This window comes from Micropterus salmoides, unplaced genomic scaffold (assembly GCF_014851395.1).
Source record: "Micropterus salmoides isolate LMB-PRFRI ecotype aquatic unplaced genomic scaffold, ASM1485139v1 Ms_hic_scaffold_16, whole genome shotgun sequence".
NCBI classification, from domain to species: Eukaryota; Metazoa; Chordata; class Actinopteri; order Centrarchiformes; family Centrarchidae; genus Micropterus; species Micropterus salmoides.
In genome coordinates, this window is record NW_024040707.1 from 8,039,403 (window position 1) to 8,055,760 (window position 16,358).

General features: G+C 40.0%; 2 protein-coding genes across 2 annotated transcripts; one reads left to right on the plus strand and one right to left on the minus strand.

The window, feature by feature from the left end:
- Positions 1-220: 220 nt before the first annotated feature.
- Positions 221-2,904, minus strand: LOC119905160 (tubulin alpha-1B chain). Its single transcript, XM_038721921.1, has 4 exons — positions 2,887-2,904; positions 1,724-1,946; positions 1,484-1,632; positions 221-1,365 (listed from the first exon to the last, which is right to left on the minus strand). Exons 1-4 carry the CDS (start codon positions 2,887-2,889, stop codon positions 385-387), a joined length of 1,356 nt encoding a protein of 451 aa, XP_038577849.1. The 5' UTR covers positions 2,890-2,904; the 3' UTR covers positions 221-384.
- A 1,812-nt stretch (positions 2,905-4,716) lies between these two features.
- Positions 4,717-8,990, plus strand: agmat (agmatine ureohydrolase (agmatinase)). The gene is made up of 7 exons (XM_038721923.1): positions 4,717-5,128; positions 5,501-5,703; positions 5,896-5,944; positions 7,075-7,270; positions 7,759-7,938; positions 8,220-8,304; positions 8,392-8,990. Exons 1-7 carry the CDS (start codon positions 4,809-4,811, stop codon positions 8,463-8,465), a joined length of 1,107 nt encoding a protein of 368 aa, XP_038577851.1. The 5' UTR covers positions 4,717-4,808; the 3' UTR covers positions 8,466-8,990.
- Positions 8,991-16,358: the final 7,368 nt, after the last annotated feature.

The window sequence follows — 16,358 nt, forward strand, 5'->3', positions numbered from 1 at the left end:
CATTCCTCTTCTTTATTAACACTTCTTGTTTTAAAGTTGTTTCAGATATTTTAAAGTTACTGAATATGCATTAGGCTTTTGGTAATAAGGTTTTTGTGCTGTACCGTGCTGTATCTGGAGGCACTGAATTTAGTATTTCAAGGACAAAAATAAAACTATTTAATTTGTCGGTATTCACAAAACAATTTAAAGAAGGTTCAATAAATAACACAGAAACAACTTGATTTTACAGGAATTTTATTAAGGACAGAGCAAAACCTGAATTTTAATGATTTTACTCTGAACATAGCCAAACTGGTAAAGAAGAGACAAACATTACTGTTTGAAATGTATTTAAGAACAAATTTATTAATTTCCTGTTTAGCTTGTGCTTTTATGTCCCTTTTAATATTCCTCCCCCTCCTCCTCTCCCTCACCCTCAATAGAGTCGACTCCAACCTCCTCATAATCCTTCTCCAGAGCTGCCATGTCCTCTCTGGCCTCAGAGAACTCTCCCTCCTCCATACCCTCACCCACATACCAGTGAACAAAGGCACGCTTAGCGTACATCAGATCAAACTTGTGGTCAAGTCGAGCCCAGGCCTCTGCAATAGCAGTGGTGTTGCTCAGCATGCACACAGCCCTCTGGACCTTGGCCAGGTCTCCACCAGGAACTACAGTGGGTGGCTGGTAGTTGATGCCCACCTTGAAACCAGTGGGGCACCAGTCCACAAACTGGATGGAGCGCTTGGTCTTGATGGTGGCAATGGCAGCATTCACATCTTTGGGCACCACGTCACCACGATACAAAAGGCAGCAAGCCATGTACTTGCCGTGGCGAGGGTCACATTTGACCATCTGATTGGCTGGCTCGAAGCAGGCGTTGGTGATCTCAGCCACTGAGAGCTGCTCATGGTAAGCCTTCTCAGCAGAGATAACAGGGGCATAGGTGGCCAGAGGGAAGTGGATACGGGGATATGGCACCAAGTTGGTCTGGAACTCTGTCAGATCAACATTGAGAGCACCATCGAAACGAAGGGAAGCAGTGATGGAGGACACGATCTGACTGATCAACCTGTTCAGGTTGGTGTAAGTAGGACGCTCAATATCGAGGTTCCTGCGGCAGATATCGTAGATGGCCTCGTTATCCACCATGAAGGCACAGTCAGAGTGCTCCAGGGTGGTGTGGGTGGTCAGGATGGAGTTGTAGGGCTCCACCACAGCCGTGGACACCTGGGGAGCTGGGTAGATGGAGAACTCCAGCTTGGACTTCTTTCCGTAGTCGACAGACAGACGCTCCATCAGCAGGGAGGTGAAACCAGAGCCGGTGCCACCTCCGAAGCTGTGGAAGACCAGGAAGCCCTGAAGGCCAGTGCACTGGTCAGCCTGGGGACAGAGAGGGAGAAACAGTTATCACATATGAGAAGCAATTATGTATTATTTCATTATGTAATATTTCATTTGAAATTAGGAATCAAAATTGGCAATGGATCAAGTCACCCACCAGTTTGCGGATCCTGTCCAGCACCAGATCAATGATCTCTTTGCCGATGGTGTAGTGCCCACGGGCGTAGTTGTTGGCAGCATCCTCCTTGCCAGTGATCAGCTGCTCAGGGTGGAACAGCTGGCGGTAGGTACCAGTGCGCACCTCATCTGAAGCGATAAGGTGAATCACAAATGACTTGAGGGTTTGACTAAATAAAATCAAGAGACAACTATAATGTCTACATTTCTGAGAGTTTACCGATGACAGTGGGCTCCAGGTCCACAAAGACAGCTCTGGGGACGTGCTTTCCGGCTCCAGTCTCACTGAAGAAGGTGTTAAAGGAGTCATCACCTCCACCGATGGCTTTGTCACTGGGCATCTGTCCGTCCGGCTGGATCCCATGTTCTAAGCAGTAAAGCTCCCAGCAGGCATTGCCAATCTGGACACCAGCCTGACCGACGTGGATGGAGATGCACTCACGCTAGGGTGCAGAGAAAGAAGATTTGGATTAAAGAAGTTGAATCTTGCCCTTCTGACAAACAGGTTTTCCAAAACAACTGGTGCTAATTAAGATTTCCTCAAATGCTAAATGTTTTTTTTTGATAGCCTTTCAATGAACTGCCAGATGCTACAGATCAGCACAAACTGCTTCAAATAATCCCCCTCTCCCTAGCATGAAACGTTTTCATTGTTACACCAGTCTTTCTGTTATAGTCTGTCTGACTGAGGTTCAGTCCATCATTTATTTGACCGGAACCCATGCATTTTCTCCTGCGACATAAAACTGTCTACTGTACAGGATTAGGCTACTGTACAGAGATAGGATTATCTAGGTCATGCATGTTGCTGTGTGCTGTCTCTTTAAAAACACATTCACATTGATGTTATGTGTCATGGAATATTTTATGTAAAACAATTTTGTGGTATATTAAATAGAGATATTATAGGTGGCTTCCTTTTATGTAACACATGATGAATTTATCACTTTATATGAAACGATCTGTAGAACCAGAAGCACTGTATTCATGTAATATAAAAGCGGCACATAGGACCAGAAAATCAAGTTGATAAACTGGTAAGCTCGTGTGGAACCAGTGACCAGTGGTCAAGAAATGGTATCTAAGCTGATTTAGAAGAGTTATGTGGGAGGAGGATTAGGCGTTTGTAGTGCAGGAATGCATTAGAAAACGTGGAAACCTACGTACCTATATTTTTTGTCTGAAAGCAGGAATATTAATTTTCCTGATAAAATATTTTATTGTAACAGTAGGCTACAGCGAGACAAAAGACGGTAACGGTGGAGAAATCTCACATGCACGATCCACTTTCACCCCCCCACCCCCCCTTGTAATATAGGTTAGGGCAGTTTTTCAAACCAAGAAATCTAAAATGTTATGAATTACATTTAAAATCGCACTTACCATGATGGCGTGTTGCTATTATGCAATGTAATGAGACAAGTGCGTCTCAGGTGAACGGGCGTCTCAAGAAGCTGATCTGCTGATGCGCCACACTCTGCCTCTTGAGGCGGACAGGTGAAGTGCGCTAATTAAAATAATACTCCTCAGTGCGCAAATAAAAAAAAAACTCCTCAGTCTGCCGCAGTAACTGTTTCACCCAACCCAAGATACTTTACCTGAGACAGGACTTTGACCTTGAACCACGTGGTAAGGGAATACTTAATGTATGACTAATGACCCTACGATCTTAACCCTACTGTCCAAGTTAGGAATTTTAAGGTGATCTGATTTTAGTGGGTTTTTAATTAAATGCCATTATTTTGGTTAAATTGGTATTGGATGTGGACTTGTTTATGAATGGGCTTGTAGAATTCTCAATAATCACTATTGTGCCTTTTAAAATTGAGATATTTCTAATGGCATATTTTCTATTCCCTTTCAATAGCCTATAAACTGTAGGCTACTTGCCTAAACATACTGTATATGGGATGATAAACACACATAAGTAAATAAAGAAACAAGTTATTGCAGAAAGTTTTAACAGCCTTTTTTTATCAAAAGAGAATTTATTTAATTTGTTTGACATAATTTACAAAATAATTCTGTAAAGTGTTCATGAATGTGGCATGAGGTTAAAAGTAAACATAATAAGAGTCCAAAGCACATTTTAGACATTTGTGAAAATACATAACTGATTTTCATGATTTGTTTCTAGAATAGAATCTATTAGTACAATAACAGCAACACAGCAAAAAGCCAAATGAAACATGTCTTAAAATGTGTTGTATGATGCTAGGAAGGACAACATTAGCTTATACACAACTTCTAGTGCCAAAATATCTTTGATGTAAAAGACATCTTATTCCTTTCTCCATATTTATTCCAATAAAACAGCATTGTGTAATATAAACATATCATTCAAAGAGTATAAACATTTACATCTCTCAACATGCCTATTAGATGGTTAGAGGTCTGAAGACAGAAATAAAGTGGTTGGGTTAAATCTGAAATTTGATTAACTGGAGCACTGTGGAAAAGGTTACATGACATTGTGACATCAATCTTATAACTTTGACTTAGGCTATTATATCTTATTGTGACTTTCCGTCCATTAGGCTTAAGTCAGAAACAAACAAAAACAAAATGTTGACATGCCTTTTTTTTAACTTGGCAAGTCAAAATTCTGACTTACCATCTCAAAATATTTGCTTACCATCTCATCATTTTGAATTAGTAACTTTGTTTGTTTACTGATTCCTGATCTTGACTATCTGTCTACAAGTTGAAGAAATCATATAAACACATTTTTCTCCTCTTGTCACTCTCACCTATAGTCAGAGGAGTACAAACTTAGTAAGTCTGTTTTAGTAAGCCTAAAGTCAAATTATAAGATAGTAACTTGTTGAGTCGAAATTTTCGCTCATAATCTTGACATAGCATGAGTATTTTATTGCTTTTATAATTTTTTAAATCCTGCATATGTTGTGATTTAGGCCTATTTGTTTAATTTTCCTGGTAGAACCGGGCTTCCACACGTTGACCCACCCACCTGCTACGTTACTGTTTTACGTGGTGCTGCCTTCACGCTCACAACCACATCGTAACTTCGAAAATCACAAGCACCATCTGACACAACATTAAATGTAGCCTATATCTCAACCGAGGTTATGTGAGACTGCACGGCATTTATGTGATGATCTGATATAACCCAGCAACGTATGGCTATTTAGAAATTAAACTAAGCTAGTGGACTTTTTGTTATTTGCTCGCTGCAATAGGCATTAACTATTACGACCTTATTAGGAACCCCTTAAAGGTAGCAGTAGAAGTCGCCTCACCACAACCGCACAGCTCAATATTAGCGGTACAAAAACTGAACAAATATGATTTCGGCTTGGAAAACCCTAAGTATAACTCATACTATTATTTCTCCGTCTTACAGTGGGAGAACAGCGAGCTTCTTCTCTCAGGGGCTACGACCAGCTTTGTCTCTTTGCAGCGGCAGACGACATCTGTGCATAAGTCCCAACAGAAAGTTCTCCGGGAAGCGCTACAATGTGCCGCCGAGCGCCGAGTTTGTTGCAAGGGTGTCAGGGATCCCCACCATGGCCAAGTTACCCTACCGGGAAACAGCGGACGGGCTTGATGCGGCGTTTGTCGGCGTCCCAATTGACACCGGGACCTCCAACCGACCCGGAGCAAGGTGGTGATTTTCTCTGCAGCAGATGTTAAGAAGTGTGGCCATAGGCACATGTAGCCTTCCTGAAGAGTCATTATTACACACTATTAGGCCTACTTACAATTTTGTAGCACAACCACCGCTATTCAGTAGAGTTGTCCAGTGGTGGAGGAAGTAGTCAGAGCCGTTATTAAAGGGATAGCAAGTAGCCTAACTGTAGTCCAGCCAGCCGTCCAAACCTCAAAATGAGTCAATAGTGCAGTAGAAGTGGAAAGTGTCATCAAATGGAAATGCTCAACTTAAGTGAAAGTAGGCCTACCTCAAAACTGTACTTGCTATAGCTTTCGATTAAAAGCACTGCAGCGTTGAAATTAAATATTCCCTCCACCCCCGCAGGTTTGGTCCAAGGCAGATCAGAGTGGAATCTGCCATGCTGAGATCTTACAACAGTGGCACCAGAGCAGCCCCTTACGAGTCCCTTATGGTGGCTGATATTGGAGACGTCAATGTGAATGTGTACGACCTGAAGGACACCTGCAAACGCATCAGGGAGGCCTACAGAAAGATCCTGACTACTGGCTGTACTCCTCTGACTATGGGTGAGAGTGACAAGAGGAAAAATGTGTTTATATGATTTCTTCAACTTGTAGACAGATACTCAAGATCAGGAATCAGTAAATCACAGTGAGCTCTGCAATGGCTGTACAATTATTAGCCATTATATTAACCTTATGAACTCTAGCTCATGTTCGATCAAAGGTCAGTCCTTAAGGAGCTTTTGGTGTCTGCAGGTGGCGATCACACAATTGCATATCCTATCCTGCAAGCTGTTGCTGAGAAGTAAGTACTGATTTTTTTTTTAGATTAATCAATTAATCATTTAGTCTAGTAAAAATGCCAAAGGCCAAGTTCTGAGAGCTCACAGTGAGATATTCAGATGTCTTATTTTGTCTGACCAACACTCCCGAAAAAAAAGGAATTTAATTTAAAATATTTAACAAAAAGTAATGGTCACATTTAAAAAGCTGGAACCAATACTTTTTAGACATTTTTTAGTTGGTAGAACAACTGAAGCGATTTCAAAATTGTTGCTGATTGACTTTCTACCTATCGACTAACCCCTAAAATCCACTGACTGCAGCTACGGCGCGTTACGGCTGCGTCGCGGTTGCCGGAGCTATTCGCGGCCATTAAAGTCAATGCTTTTGATTCCACTAGACGCGGCTGCAGCGCGTCCCTGAAGCGTCCCAGAAGAGAATAGGTAGCAGGTCTATTTTTGCCGCTAGCCGCGTCAAGCAGCACAGAGCAGATCGAACCAGGCAGGAAGTCAGACACAGAACGGCAGAGAGAATCCGGTCAATTTCCTAAATAAAACACCATGTGGAGACTCCCGAACGTAAAACAACAATAAACACGGTTAAAACAAACACAAAAGGAAGTCATTTAACTACGTAGCCTACTTAATCCTAGTAGAAGCACAAAATGCAAACACTGATTACCAAATCAACAAAATGAACTAAAATCATGTCAGTAAAATCAGGCAGGCAAAACGTTCTGATTCTGAAATGCGCCTAGTGGGAAATGCAGCCTGAAGTTTAAGGATCGAAACGGGGTCACATAGAGCTATGCAGAAGGCAGTAGAAGCACGAGAATAATAAATTAATAACAAGTCAATAACGTGGGACAGGCTGCACGCTCCGCGGCAGAAACGCTTCTGAGACGCTTCCAGAGGACTTTCTCGCCGGGCTGTGGGCGCAAAACCGTGGCGCAGCCATAACGTCCAGTAGACGGAGTCAGTGAATTCCCGGCGTACTGATTAATTGTTTCAGCTAATTTTCTTTCATACAATTTGAAATAGAAATAATTATCCGCTCCATGATAAACGGTCCAATAAACTACCTCTTAACCATTTCATAGGCTACACCGTGTCCTTGTGACTTACACAGCCTTTTAATGTAACAATTTGTCAGGCATGGCCCAGTGGGTCTGGTCCATGTGGATGCTCATGCTGACACCAGTGATGTGGTCTTGGGGGAGAAGATTGGACATGGGACTCCATTCAGACGTTGTGTGGAGGAGGGGCTACTGGACTGCAAGAGAGTGGTCCAGATAGGCCTGCGTGGTACAGGCTACTCTGCAGATTCATATGAATGGAGCCGGGCACAGGTACCTCTGCTAAAGTACTGGAGGTCTTGTAGATAACATAAGGCACTGCAATTGTTTTACTGCATAGCCGGTAGGCAATAGGGGGTTATTGTGTCAAGGCTAGGTGCACTGACTAAAACTCCTCTGTTTCCCATTTTATGCTAAGATAAGCTAACTGGCTCCTGGCTTCAGCTTTATATTTAGACATAAGAGGTGATATCCATCTTGTGAAATAACTCTTGGCAAGAAAGGAGCATCATGTACCCTTCTCACACAAGGAAGCATATTTTCCAAAATGTCAAACCTTGGAGCTGTAAGGTCTGTAAGGCTACAATTAAAACAAAATGTCACAAATGTCAATCAGCTATGAATGAGCTAGCTATTTTTCCCTAAACAACTGAGTCAGCCAATAATAGATATTGTAAGGTTATTTTGTGCTGTTGGGAAGTCATAATAGTAAAAGAACAATAGCATTTGAACAAACAACCCCTAATTTGTATATTGTGCAGGGTTTCCGTGTGGTACAAGTGGAAGAGTGTTGGTTCAAATCTCTTGCACCTCTGATGGCTGAGGTCAGGGCTCAGATGGGCAGCGGTCCAGTTTACCTCAGTTTCGACATCGATGCTCTTGACCCCGGCTTTGCCCCTGGAACAGGCACGCCAGAGATAGCAGGGCTTACTCCCATACAGGTAAACATGGTGAAACAGACTTTAATCAAATATCTTCTATGACTTTAATCTGATGACACAAACATGTCATAGTTGCTTAAAGGATTCACTCCACTAGTTCCACGAAAGTACTGTAACTCTAATCTACATACAAAGTTCTTCTTATACTTATTTATCTTCTCAGCTGTAGGAATACTAATATATAAAAAGTCTTAGATCTTTGAGTTTAGCTCATGATGAATGGGGGCAAAAACAAAAGTGTTGCGTTTAAAATGTAATTTGTTATCCTTGGTTGGATTTAGGGAGTTGAGATTATTCGGGGCTGCCGTGGTCTAAACCTTGTTGGATGTGATCTAGTGGAAGTGTCTCCACCCTATGACACCACAGGTACTTTTCACATTTTATTTTTTCTTGAAATTAACTTTGTTTTACAACCATTATTTATATTTTTATTTTATTATTTTTTCTCAACAGGGAATACTGCACTGACTGGTGCCAACCTCCTATTTGAAATGTTGTGTGTCCTCCCAAAAATTAAATACTACTGATTAGTACTGACCACAAAGAACTAAGGCTGCACAATTAATAGAAATATTATCAAAATCGCAATATGGCTAAGTGCAATATCCAAATTTTTAAAACCAATCACAGATTTCTCAGTCAGTAATTTGCCCTGCATCAGGCACCAGCATATCAAACAGCAGGGAAGTGCTTATGGTATTCAGTTTAAAGTTAAAGTACATCGGGACCTCCAATCAACAACCAAAAATGAAAGAGCACAGTTTGCTGATGTTAAAAGTTTGTCTTGTCTGTCTAATAGGTTTGCATTAAATTTATATTTGGTAACAGTACTTAAGGCAGAACACAACCAGAGGGTATTCAATTAAGCACCATTTCTTTTCTATGCACTTACAATCAACAGAAAGACATGGGCTTATTGCCTGCTGTTTTCTGCTTTGTTTAATCTCAAATTACGTGTTTAATTTACTTGTTATTTGTATCAGAACTATAAAATGTATGATATTTACCTATGTGGAGCAGCATCTTTGTCATAAAAAATGTGACACACTGGAGTGACGATTCAAAGCACTCAATTTATTTATTGTGGAAGTCGATACAAACTACAAAGAGTGAGAATGATTTCTTCTGAAACTTAAACCACATCTAAAAGTTTAAGCTTATGTTTGTTAAGCAAATGTTTATCTCCACATTTCCTCAAATGAAACATGAATGGTCAGCTTTACCTTAAAGATTATTGCCAGTATGACTGTGGTTATTACACTGCTTCATGGTAATGACATGTTTCCCTAGAACAATCCACAATGATTGCAATAAAGAGAGCCATTAACAAAAAATTTGTTGCATCACCCGGAGCGAGTCCATGTCCTCAGGATCATCTCAGCTCGAAGACTACAAATTTATAATGAGAAGTCTGCATTAAAATTAGAGTAGATTGAAAGACGTGAGCATTTATCAGACAGGGAAGGTTAAACAAAAGACACCATTATATGGCAATAGTGTTGTCTGACGTGACACATATCAGGGATTAAAAGTCAGAATATCTCTGTTTCTTACTAAACATTTCTTTTGAAATTTGTGTTTTTCTTGAGTTAAAAAGAGACACGTTTTGAGTTGGTTCTATTTTTACTTGGTGCTTGAGTTGCACCTTTGTATCCACTGCATGGAGAAGTCAGTCTTCGATGTTATGCCCCTTCTAACTCCAGTAGAGGGCACTTAATGCTCAAGTATACTGTGTTCAGCTAGAGAGATCTTTTTTAATCAAGTCTGCCACAGTACAGGTGCTGGTCATATAATTAGAATATCATCAAAAAGTTGATTTATTTCAGCAGTTCCATTCAAAAAGTGAAACTTGGATATTATATTCATTCATTACACACAGACTGATATATTTCAAATGTTTATTTCATTTAATTGTGATGATTAAAACTGACTAACTAAAACTAATTAAAATCCCAACTAATTAAAATCCCAAATTCAGTATCTCCGAAAATTAGAATATTACTTCAGACCAATACAAAAAAAGGATTTTTAGAAATGTTGGCTGACTGAAAAGTATGAACCATGAAAATTATGAGCATGTACAGCACTCAATACTTAGTTGGGGCTCCTTTTGCCTGAATTACTGCAGCAATGCGGCGTGGCATGGAGTCCATCAGTCTGTGGCACTGCTCAGGTGTTATGAGAGCCCAGGTTGCTCTGATAGTGGCCTTCAGCTCTTCTGCATTGTTGGGTCTGGCGTATCGCATCTTCCTCTTCACAATACCCCATAGATTTTGTACAGGGTTAAGGTCAGGCGAGTTTGCTGGCCAATTAAGAACAGGGATACCATGGTCCTTAAACCAGGTACTGGTAGCTTTGGCACTGTGTGCAGGTGCCAAGTCCTGTTGGAAAATGAAATCTGCATCGCCATAAAGTTTGTCAGCAGCAGGAAGCATGAAGTGCTCTAAAACTTCCTGGTAGACGGCTGCGTTGACCTTGGACCTCAGAAAACACCAACACCAGCAGATGACATGGCACCCCAAACCATCACTGACTGTGGAAACTTTACACTGGACTTCAAGCAACGTGGATTCTGTGCCTCTCCTCTTCCTCCAGACTCTGGGACCTTGATTTCCAAAGGAAATGCGAAATTTACTTTCATCAGAGAACATTTTGAATGGGTTTTGTTTCACAATCCTCTCCAGGGTGCGGTTATCCCTATTGCTTGTACACTTTTTTCTACCACATCTTTTCCTTCCCATTAATGTGCTTGGACACAGAGCTCTGACCGCGATGACCTTTTGTGTCTTGCCCTCCTTGTGCAAGGTGTCAATGGTCGTCTTTTGGACAGCTGTCAAGTCAGCAGTCTTCCCCATGATTGTGTAGCCTACAGAACTAGACTGAGAGACCATTTAAAGGCCTTTGCAGGTGTTTTGAGTTAATTAGCTGATTAGAGTGTGGCACCAGGTGTTTCACAATATTCTAATTTTCTGAGATACTGATTTTGGGGTTTTCATTAGTTGTGAGTTATAATCATCAAAATTAAAAGGATTGAACACTTAAATATATCAGTCTTTGTGGAATGAATGTATACATTATACAAGTTTCACTTTTTGAATGGAATTACTGAAATAAATCAACTTTTTGATGATATTCTAATTATATGACCAGCACCTGTAGTTCTATTTTCTACAAAAATAAGGAAATATTGCTTTGGATGACCAAGAGCTTTCCATAAAAATATTTAATTCTTATTAATTTAATACGTAAAACAATGAGTTGAGTGGAACTATGTTTCAGGAACCATTAAGGACTCAAAAATATGTGTTTTGAGGGCATGAAAATAATTAATTTAATGCCTATTGTAATAAAATCCTACAAGAGCTCTTTCTCTCTGACCATCTCAAGTTCAGATGAGTTGTAAGACCTAACGTGCAGCATGTCCTAGTACATCACATCACAAACTAAACGGCGTTGACAGGGCAAATCTAAATTATCTGTCATCAGGACCCTGGAGAGGTTATCTAAAAGGGGACTAAGTAAAAAAGTGTGTGTAAAATGCAACAGCTTATCCTACTGACTATACCTGCACTTGCAGTTTGTCCATGAGGAAAAAGATACACATGTTTTGAAGTATCCCCTGATGAGGTAACGCTATCCAATGGTGGAGCAGATGACCAGTGCATGTCACTTCGGCCGCATCCAACTGTCTGAGTGTGTCCGATGAACTGAATGCCAGAGCCATGCTACTTACCCATAGGAAACACTCTGGTGTCCTAGGCAACCTTTCCTGGTGCGTTTGTTTGAATGTGTGTATTATTTTGGTTAATTATAGCACAGTCTTTTGGATGCAAGTCACAGCTATAGATAGAGCTGACTTGTAGGTATGTCTTCCTAATCTAAACATTAAGACACTGGACTGTATCCTTCAGGAAAATGCTGCCACCAATGCTTGATGACTTGTTCGTGAGGGTGACATTCTCTCATTTTACCAGCAAAGTTAGCTGGGGCCATATTGAATCCTCTTGACCATTTAGCACTTTTTATTTCACACAGACACATCCGATCATTGATTGTATTCATGTATGTCGCAAATTAATAATAATATCTGTTTAAATAAATGCAATGTGATGTTTTTACCAAATCATGCAGCTGTAACTTCTAGTGATTTAGTTGATTTCAACACCAAATGTAATTTATTCGGATTATTTATAAACAGAGTTGCAAGATGTATGAATGTCCTTAATTATGGGTGTGCGTTGAAATGAAACAGCCATTTCTTACTGTGAAATTAATAGCAACTTTTCTAATTAAACCTTTAAGGATAGGTGTCATCTTCGGCAGAAAATATTTACAGGCTGTGTAAAATTTGGTTTAAGTTAGTTGTTGCTATTCTTTGTTGGTGTCTGACACATAGTACCTGTTAATTTTCAAGAGTAGATAAAAAATGTTCAATTTGTAAAGTGATTAAAAAGACATATCCTTGTCAAGACTTTAATAAACTGCTCCTATCAACAAACTGCAATTTTGTGGAGTTATTTGGTGAAAATGAGGGTGAAGGCAAGGAAAGATTTGACCCATATCTGAGATTTGAGTAAAAAGGAAGGGGGAAACCTCCTGTGTCTTATAACTTGATGTGTATCAGAGTCCAAGGGCGTTGAACCCCACTGAAAGAGGAAGCATTTCATATTCTTTGGCTGTTGCTCATTGTCACAGCTATTTTCTACAGCTGCAGCTCCAGTTGGCAACACACACTGTTCTTTCACTACACTTCCTTAATGTAATAGACAGAGCTGCACAGTGCCAGAGTGAGTCATTTGACATCTTTACCACCATTCCTCATGGCTGAATCTAATAATGTGTGTGGAGTGCAAGCACAGCAACTAAAATGGGAGTCCATCTGATTTGGCTTGTGCTTGTAGAACACTCCGAAACTTAACGTTATGAAGGATCGTCCCTGCTGGATTAAGTTGTCTCTATAAAGACATAAACCTGTTAAATAAGGTTGACATTAATATCTGGATTTGGTTATTTGCTTCTATACAATAGCCAGTTCTCTGCCCCAGCATAAATCTCAGCTCACCAGCTGTGTTTGCACTTAAGTCTCGACATACAACTTTAGCATTACATTGTGTTCATAGCATTACTCTAGATTATTTAGGCTATATATACTGTAAGCACACCAGTTAAACAGTAGTGTACTTTACTAGACCCCAAACACCAACTGATGGCGTTCGTGTAGAACACAGGACTTAGTCAGTGTTGGCAACGCAGTGGAGGATGCAGCAGTATTCTTAAGATTTCTTTGAAGGGTATATTGGTTTTGGGGCCTATAATAATAGGCTGAGACAGTTTTTTTTACTATGTTTGACACATTTTTCCAGTACTTTTCTGCTGACAGGAGAAAAGGGAGGAGTCCCTAAATCAGACCACTGTGGTCGTTGAGATGCTTCCAGGATGCATTCACTGTCAAAGACCAGAAATGACCTCTCTGTGGTATTCAAGAAAGGTCTTAAAAGCAGAGGAACACATTTCTGCTCTGAGGCCTGCAGTTTACTTGTGATTCGGCATCAGAAATAAAGCATGTGCTTTTTATATGGTGATCAAGAATATATCATAAACATGAAAGCTCAGATATGAAATAATAAATATTGCAAAGGTTTATTTTTGACATCCTAAAGCAGTGGTTCCCAACCTTTCTGGCTTGTGACCTCTTAAAATAAAGATAAAAACCGTGTATACTTGTTGTGACCAGCTCACCATAAAAATCTCAATAATTTCTTGAAGTTCTCTGAGACATAAAATTATCAAGTAATTCACAGGAAGAAAGCAAAGATTAAAATAAAGTCTGAAAAGTAGAGCTTTGGGTGGCAATTTTGTTTCGCTTTTTTCTCTCTCAGACCCTTCCAGATATCCCGACCCACAGGTTGGGAACCACTGTCCTATTGTGGGTCTGTGGGTATCCATCTATTTCCCCAAGGGCCTATGACTTTTCCTCATCATGCATTGGTGAGTCTGTCCACAGTGAGATCGATGCAGAATTTAAAGTCTCGTCCACTCAAAAATATGTTTTGCTTTTTCTTACTTCACTTGGATGTTTGAGCTTCACTGTGCAGAATGTTGCACAAGCCGAGTTTGATGCTAAAAGGCTGTTTTCACACTCTGTCCACTTCAGGGGGAGTGTTTCTCTGCGCTCGACTTAAATTTGAGTTTAACACGTTTTTTGTAGTAGATGCAGTTCTACAGAGTTTATTTACAAATGGTGCAACTTACAATGACAGCGAGTCCAAAACAAGGCAAAAGAACTCCAGCATGGCTAAACACAAATACACAAGCCAAAAGGTAGATAATCCACATGACACCAGAGAACACAATAAACAGTGCTGAAGGCTCAAACACAAACTGAGTATGAACAACAAACAATAAAAAGACAAAGACTTATATACACAAGAAGGTGGAGATAATGAGATACAGGTGGAAACACAGGACAGAACACTGAGAATTGTGAAGTAGGAGACATTAAGGGGGCCCTGCATTGGAGGGACCTGTCCAGGGTGTACCTCGCCTTTCGCCCGATGTCAGTTGGGATTGGCTCCAGCCCCCCGCTACCATGTATGCAGGATAAGCGGTTGACGATGGATGGATGGATGGATGGAGACACTAAGGGGGCTTTCACTCCTGAAACGCGCCACGGTACTCATGTTTTGATATATTTTGATACATTCGGTTAGTTTTGGTTTGGTTTCCCACTGCAGTTACCTATCCAGCACACTAAAGGACTTTACATGACAGGACTTGCCTCACCATCCATGTGGACTGCATCTCCCTATACCTACTTGCCAGGTGTCATTTACACTGGGGACGATGGGGACATGTCTTTTTGAAACGTCTGATTTTGTCCCCTCCACTTTTTTAAGACATAAGTTGTTAAACAAATGTTATGAATATATCTCTTGCAGTTAAATAACAAAAGAAAATGCCTTTAGAAAGGTTTATTTGCACATTAAGAAAACATGCAATGCAATTAAATTAGAGAAGAAATAATGTGCATTGTCCAAAAAAGGAACTTAAGCTAAAAAAAAACATGCTACTGATTATAAAATAACCCAAAAGCGTGTATGCACCAGTCAGTAACTTTAACAACAACTTGACACAGTTTCTTTTTGGCTAAGTATTCAGTTCTCTCCCTTTGAACATGACAAAAGAGGGGTTAAGAACAAATAATACCTACATATGTGTTGTCTCAGCAAGGATGATATTACATAGGCCTAATTAAAGCTGATCAACAGGAGAAACAGATCTGAAAGCAGCACAGAATGCCTGAGAGCTACACTGCTTTATATTCTGTTATATTTATATATTTTAAATGTCACCAGCCAACAGAATTTACTGTTGCCTTTTACATAAATTAAAAAATTTCCACCATAAATTGGTGCAGAAACATTCACCAGAATGCAGGAAATGAATGTTCATATATCTCAGCATTGAAGATATCTTTAAAACACTTTTTAAGGATCTTTTCGTCTCATTCTCGTGAACTTAATATTGCATATCGTGATGTCTCACGAGCTAAGTGTCTCTTCACACCCCTAATCTGAAGCCCCATGTCCCCACCACTTTTCAAAAAATACTTACCGTGGTCCGGGGGGAGGTTTTCACACCTGTAATTTTGAAACATTAGAACTTTGGAAATAGATTAGATATTTTTCAATGGGAGAGGACTAGATGTAATAAAAAAATAAAAAAATAACTTGGTCATTTAACCTTTTTATAACATAGCTTCTAATTAGATTGTAAAAATGCACATGTGCTACATTCATAACATACCAACCAACTCGATAAAGCAGTATTCTGTTCATCTCCGTTTTAGCCTATTTTGGTGAGCAAATGAGAACAGCTCCTTGCCATTTCTATACAGAGTTCAGCTTTTAATTGGAAACAGCTGTTCTCTCATATCTTACACGTGTTACAGTGTGCTCTTTACACTGGTTACACAAATGGACGCAAACATACAGTCCCCCAAGCAACTCCTGACCTCAGTCCTGATAGGTTTACCACTTATTTCTGTGTGTGCTTTATATTTAGGACATGTCTCTGATGGGACAGCAACACAGGACAGTTAATTGTGCTTCTATTTTTACTTGATGCTTGAGCTGGGCCATTGTATCCACTGCATGGAGAAGCAATTTTAGTCTTTGATGTAATGCCCTTCAAACTCCAGTAGAGGGCACTTAATGCACAAGTATAGGCCTACTATTTTGATCTCTTAATCAAGTCTGCAACAGTAATTCAATTTTCGAAAAATAAGATAATCTCTGTCGTTTAATGACCAGGAGCTTTTCATGATAGCCACCAAGCCATTCATTTATGTGAGAGGTTGAAAAGAGTAGGACTATATTTTAGGAACGCTAGTAAGGATGGAAAAATATGTGTCTGGAGGG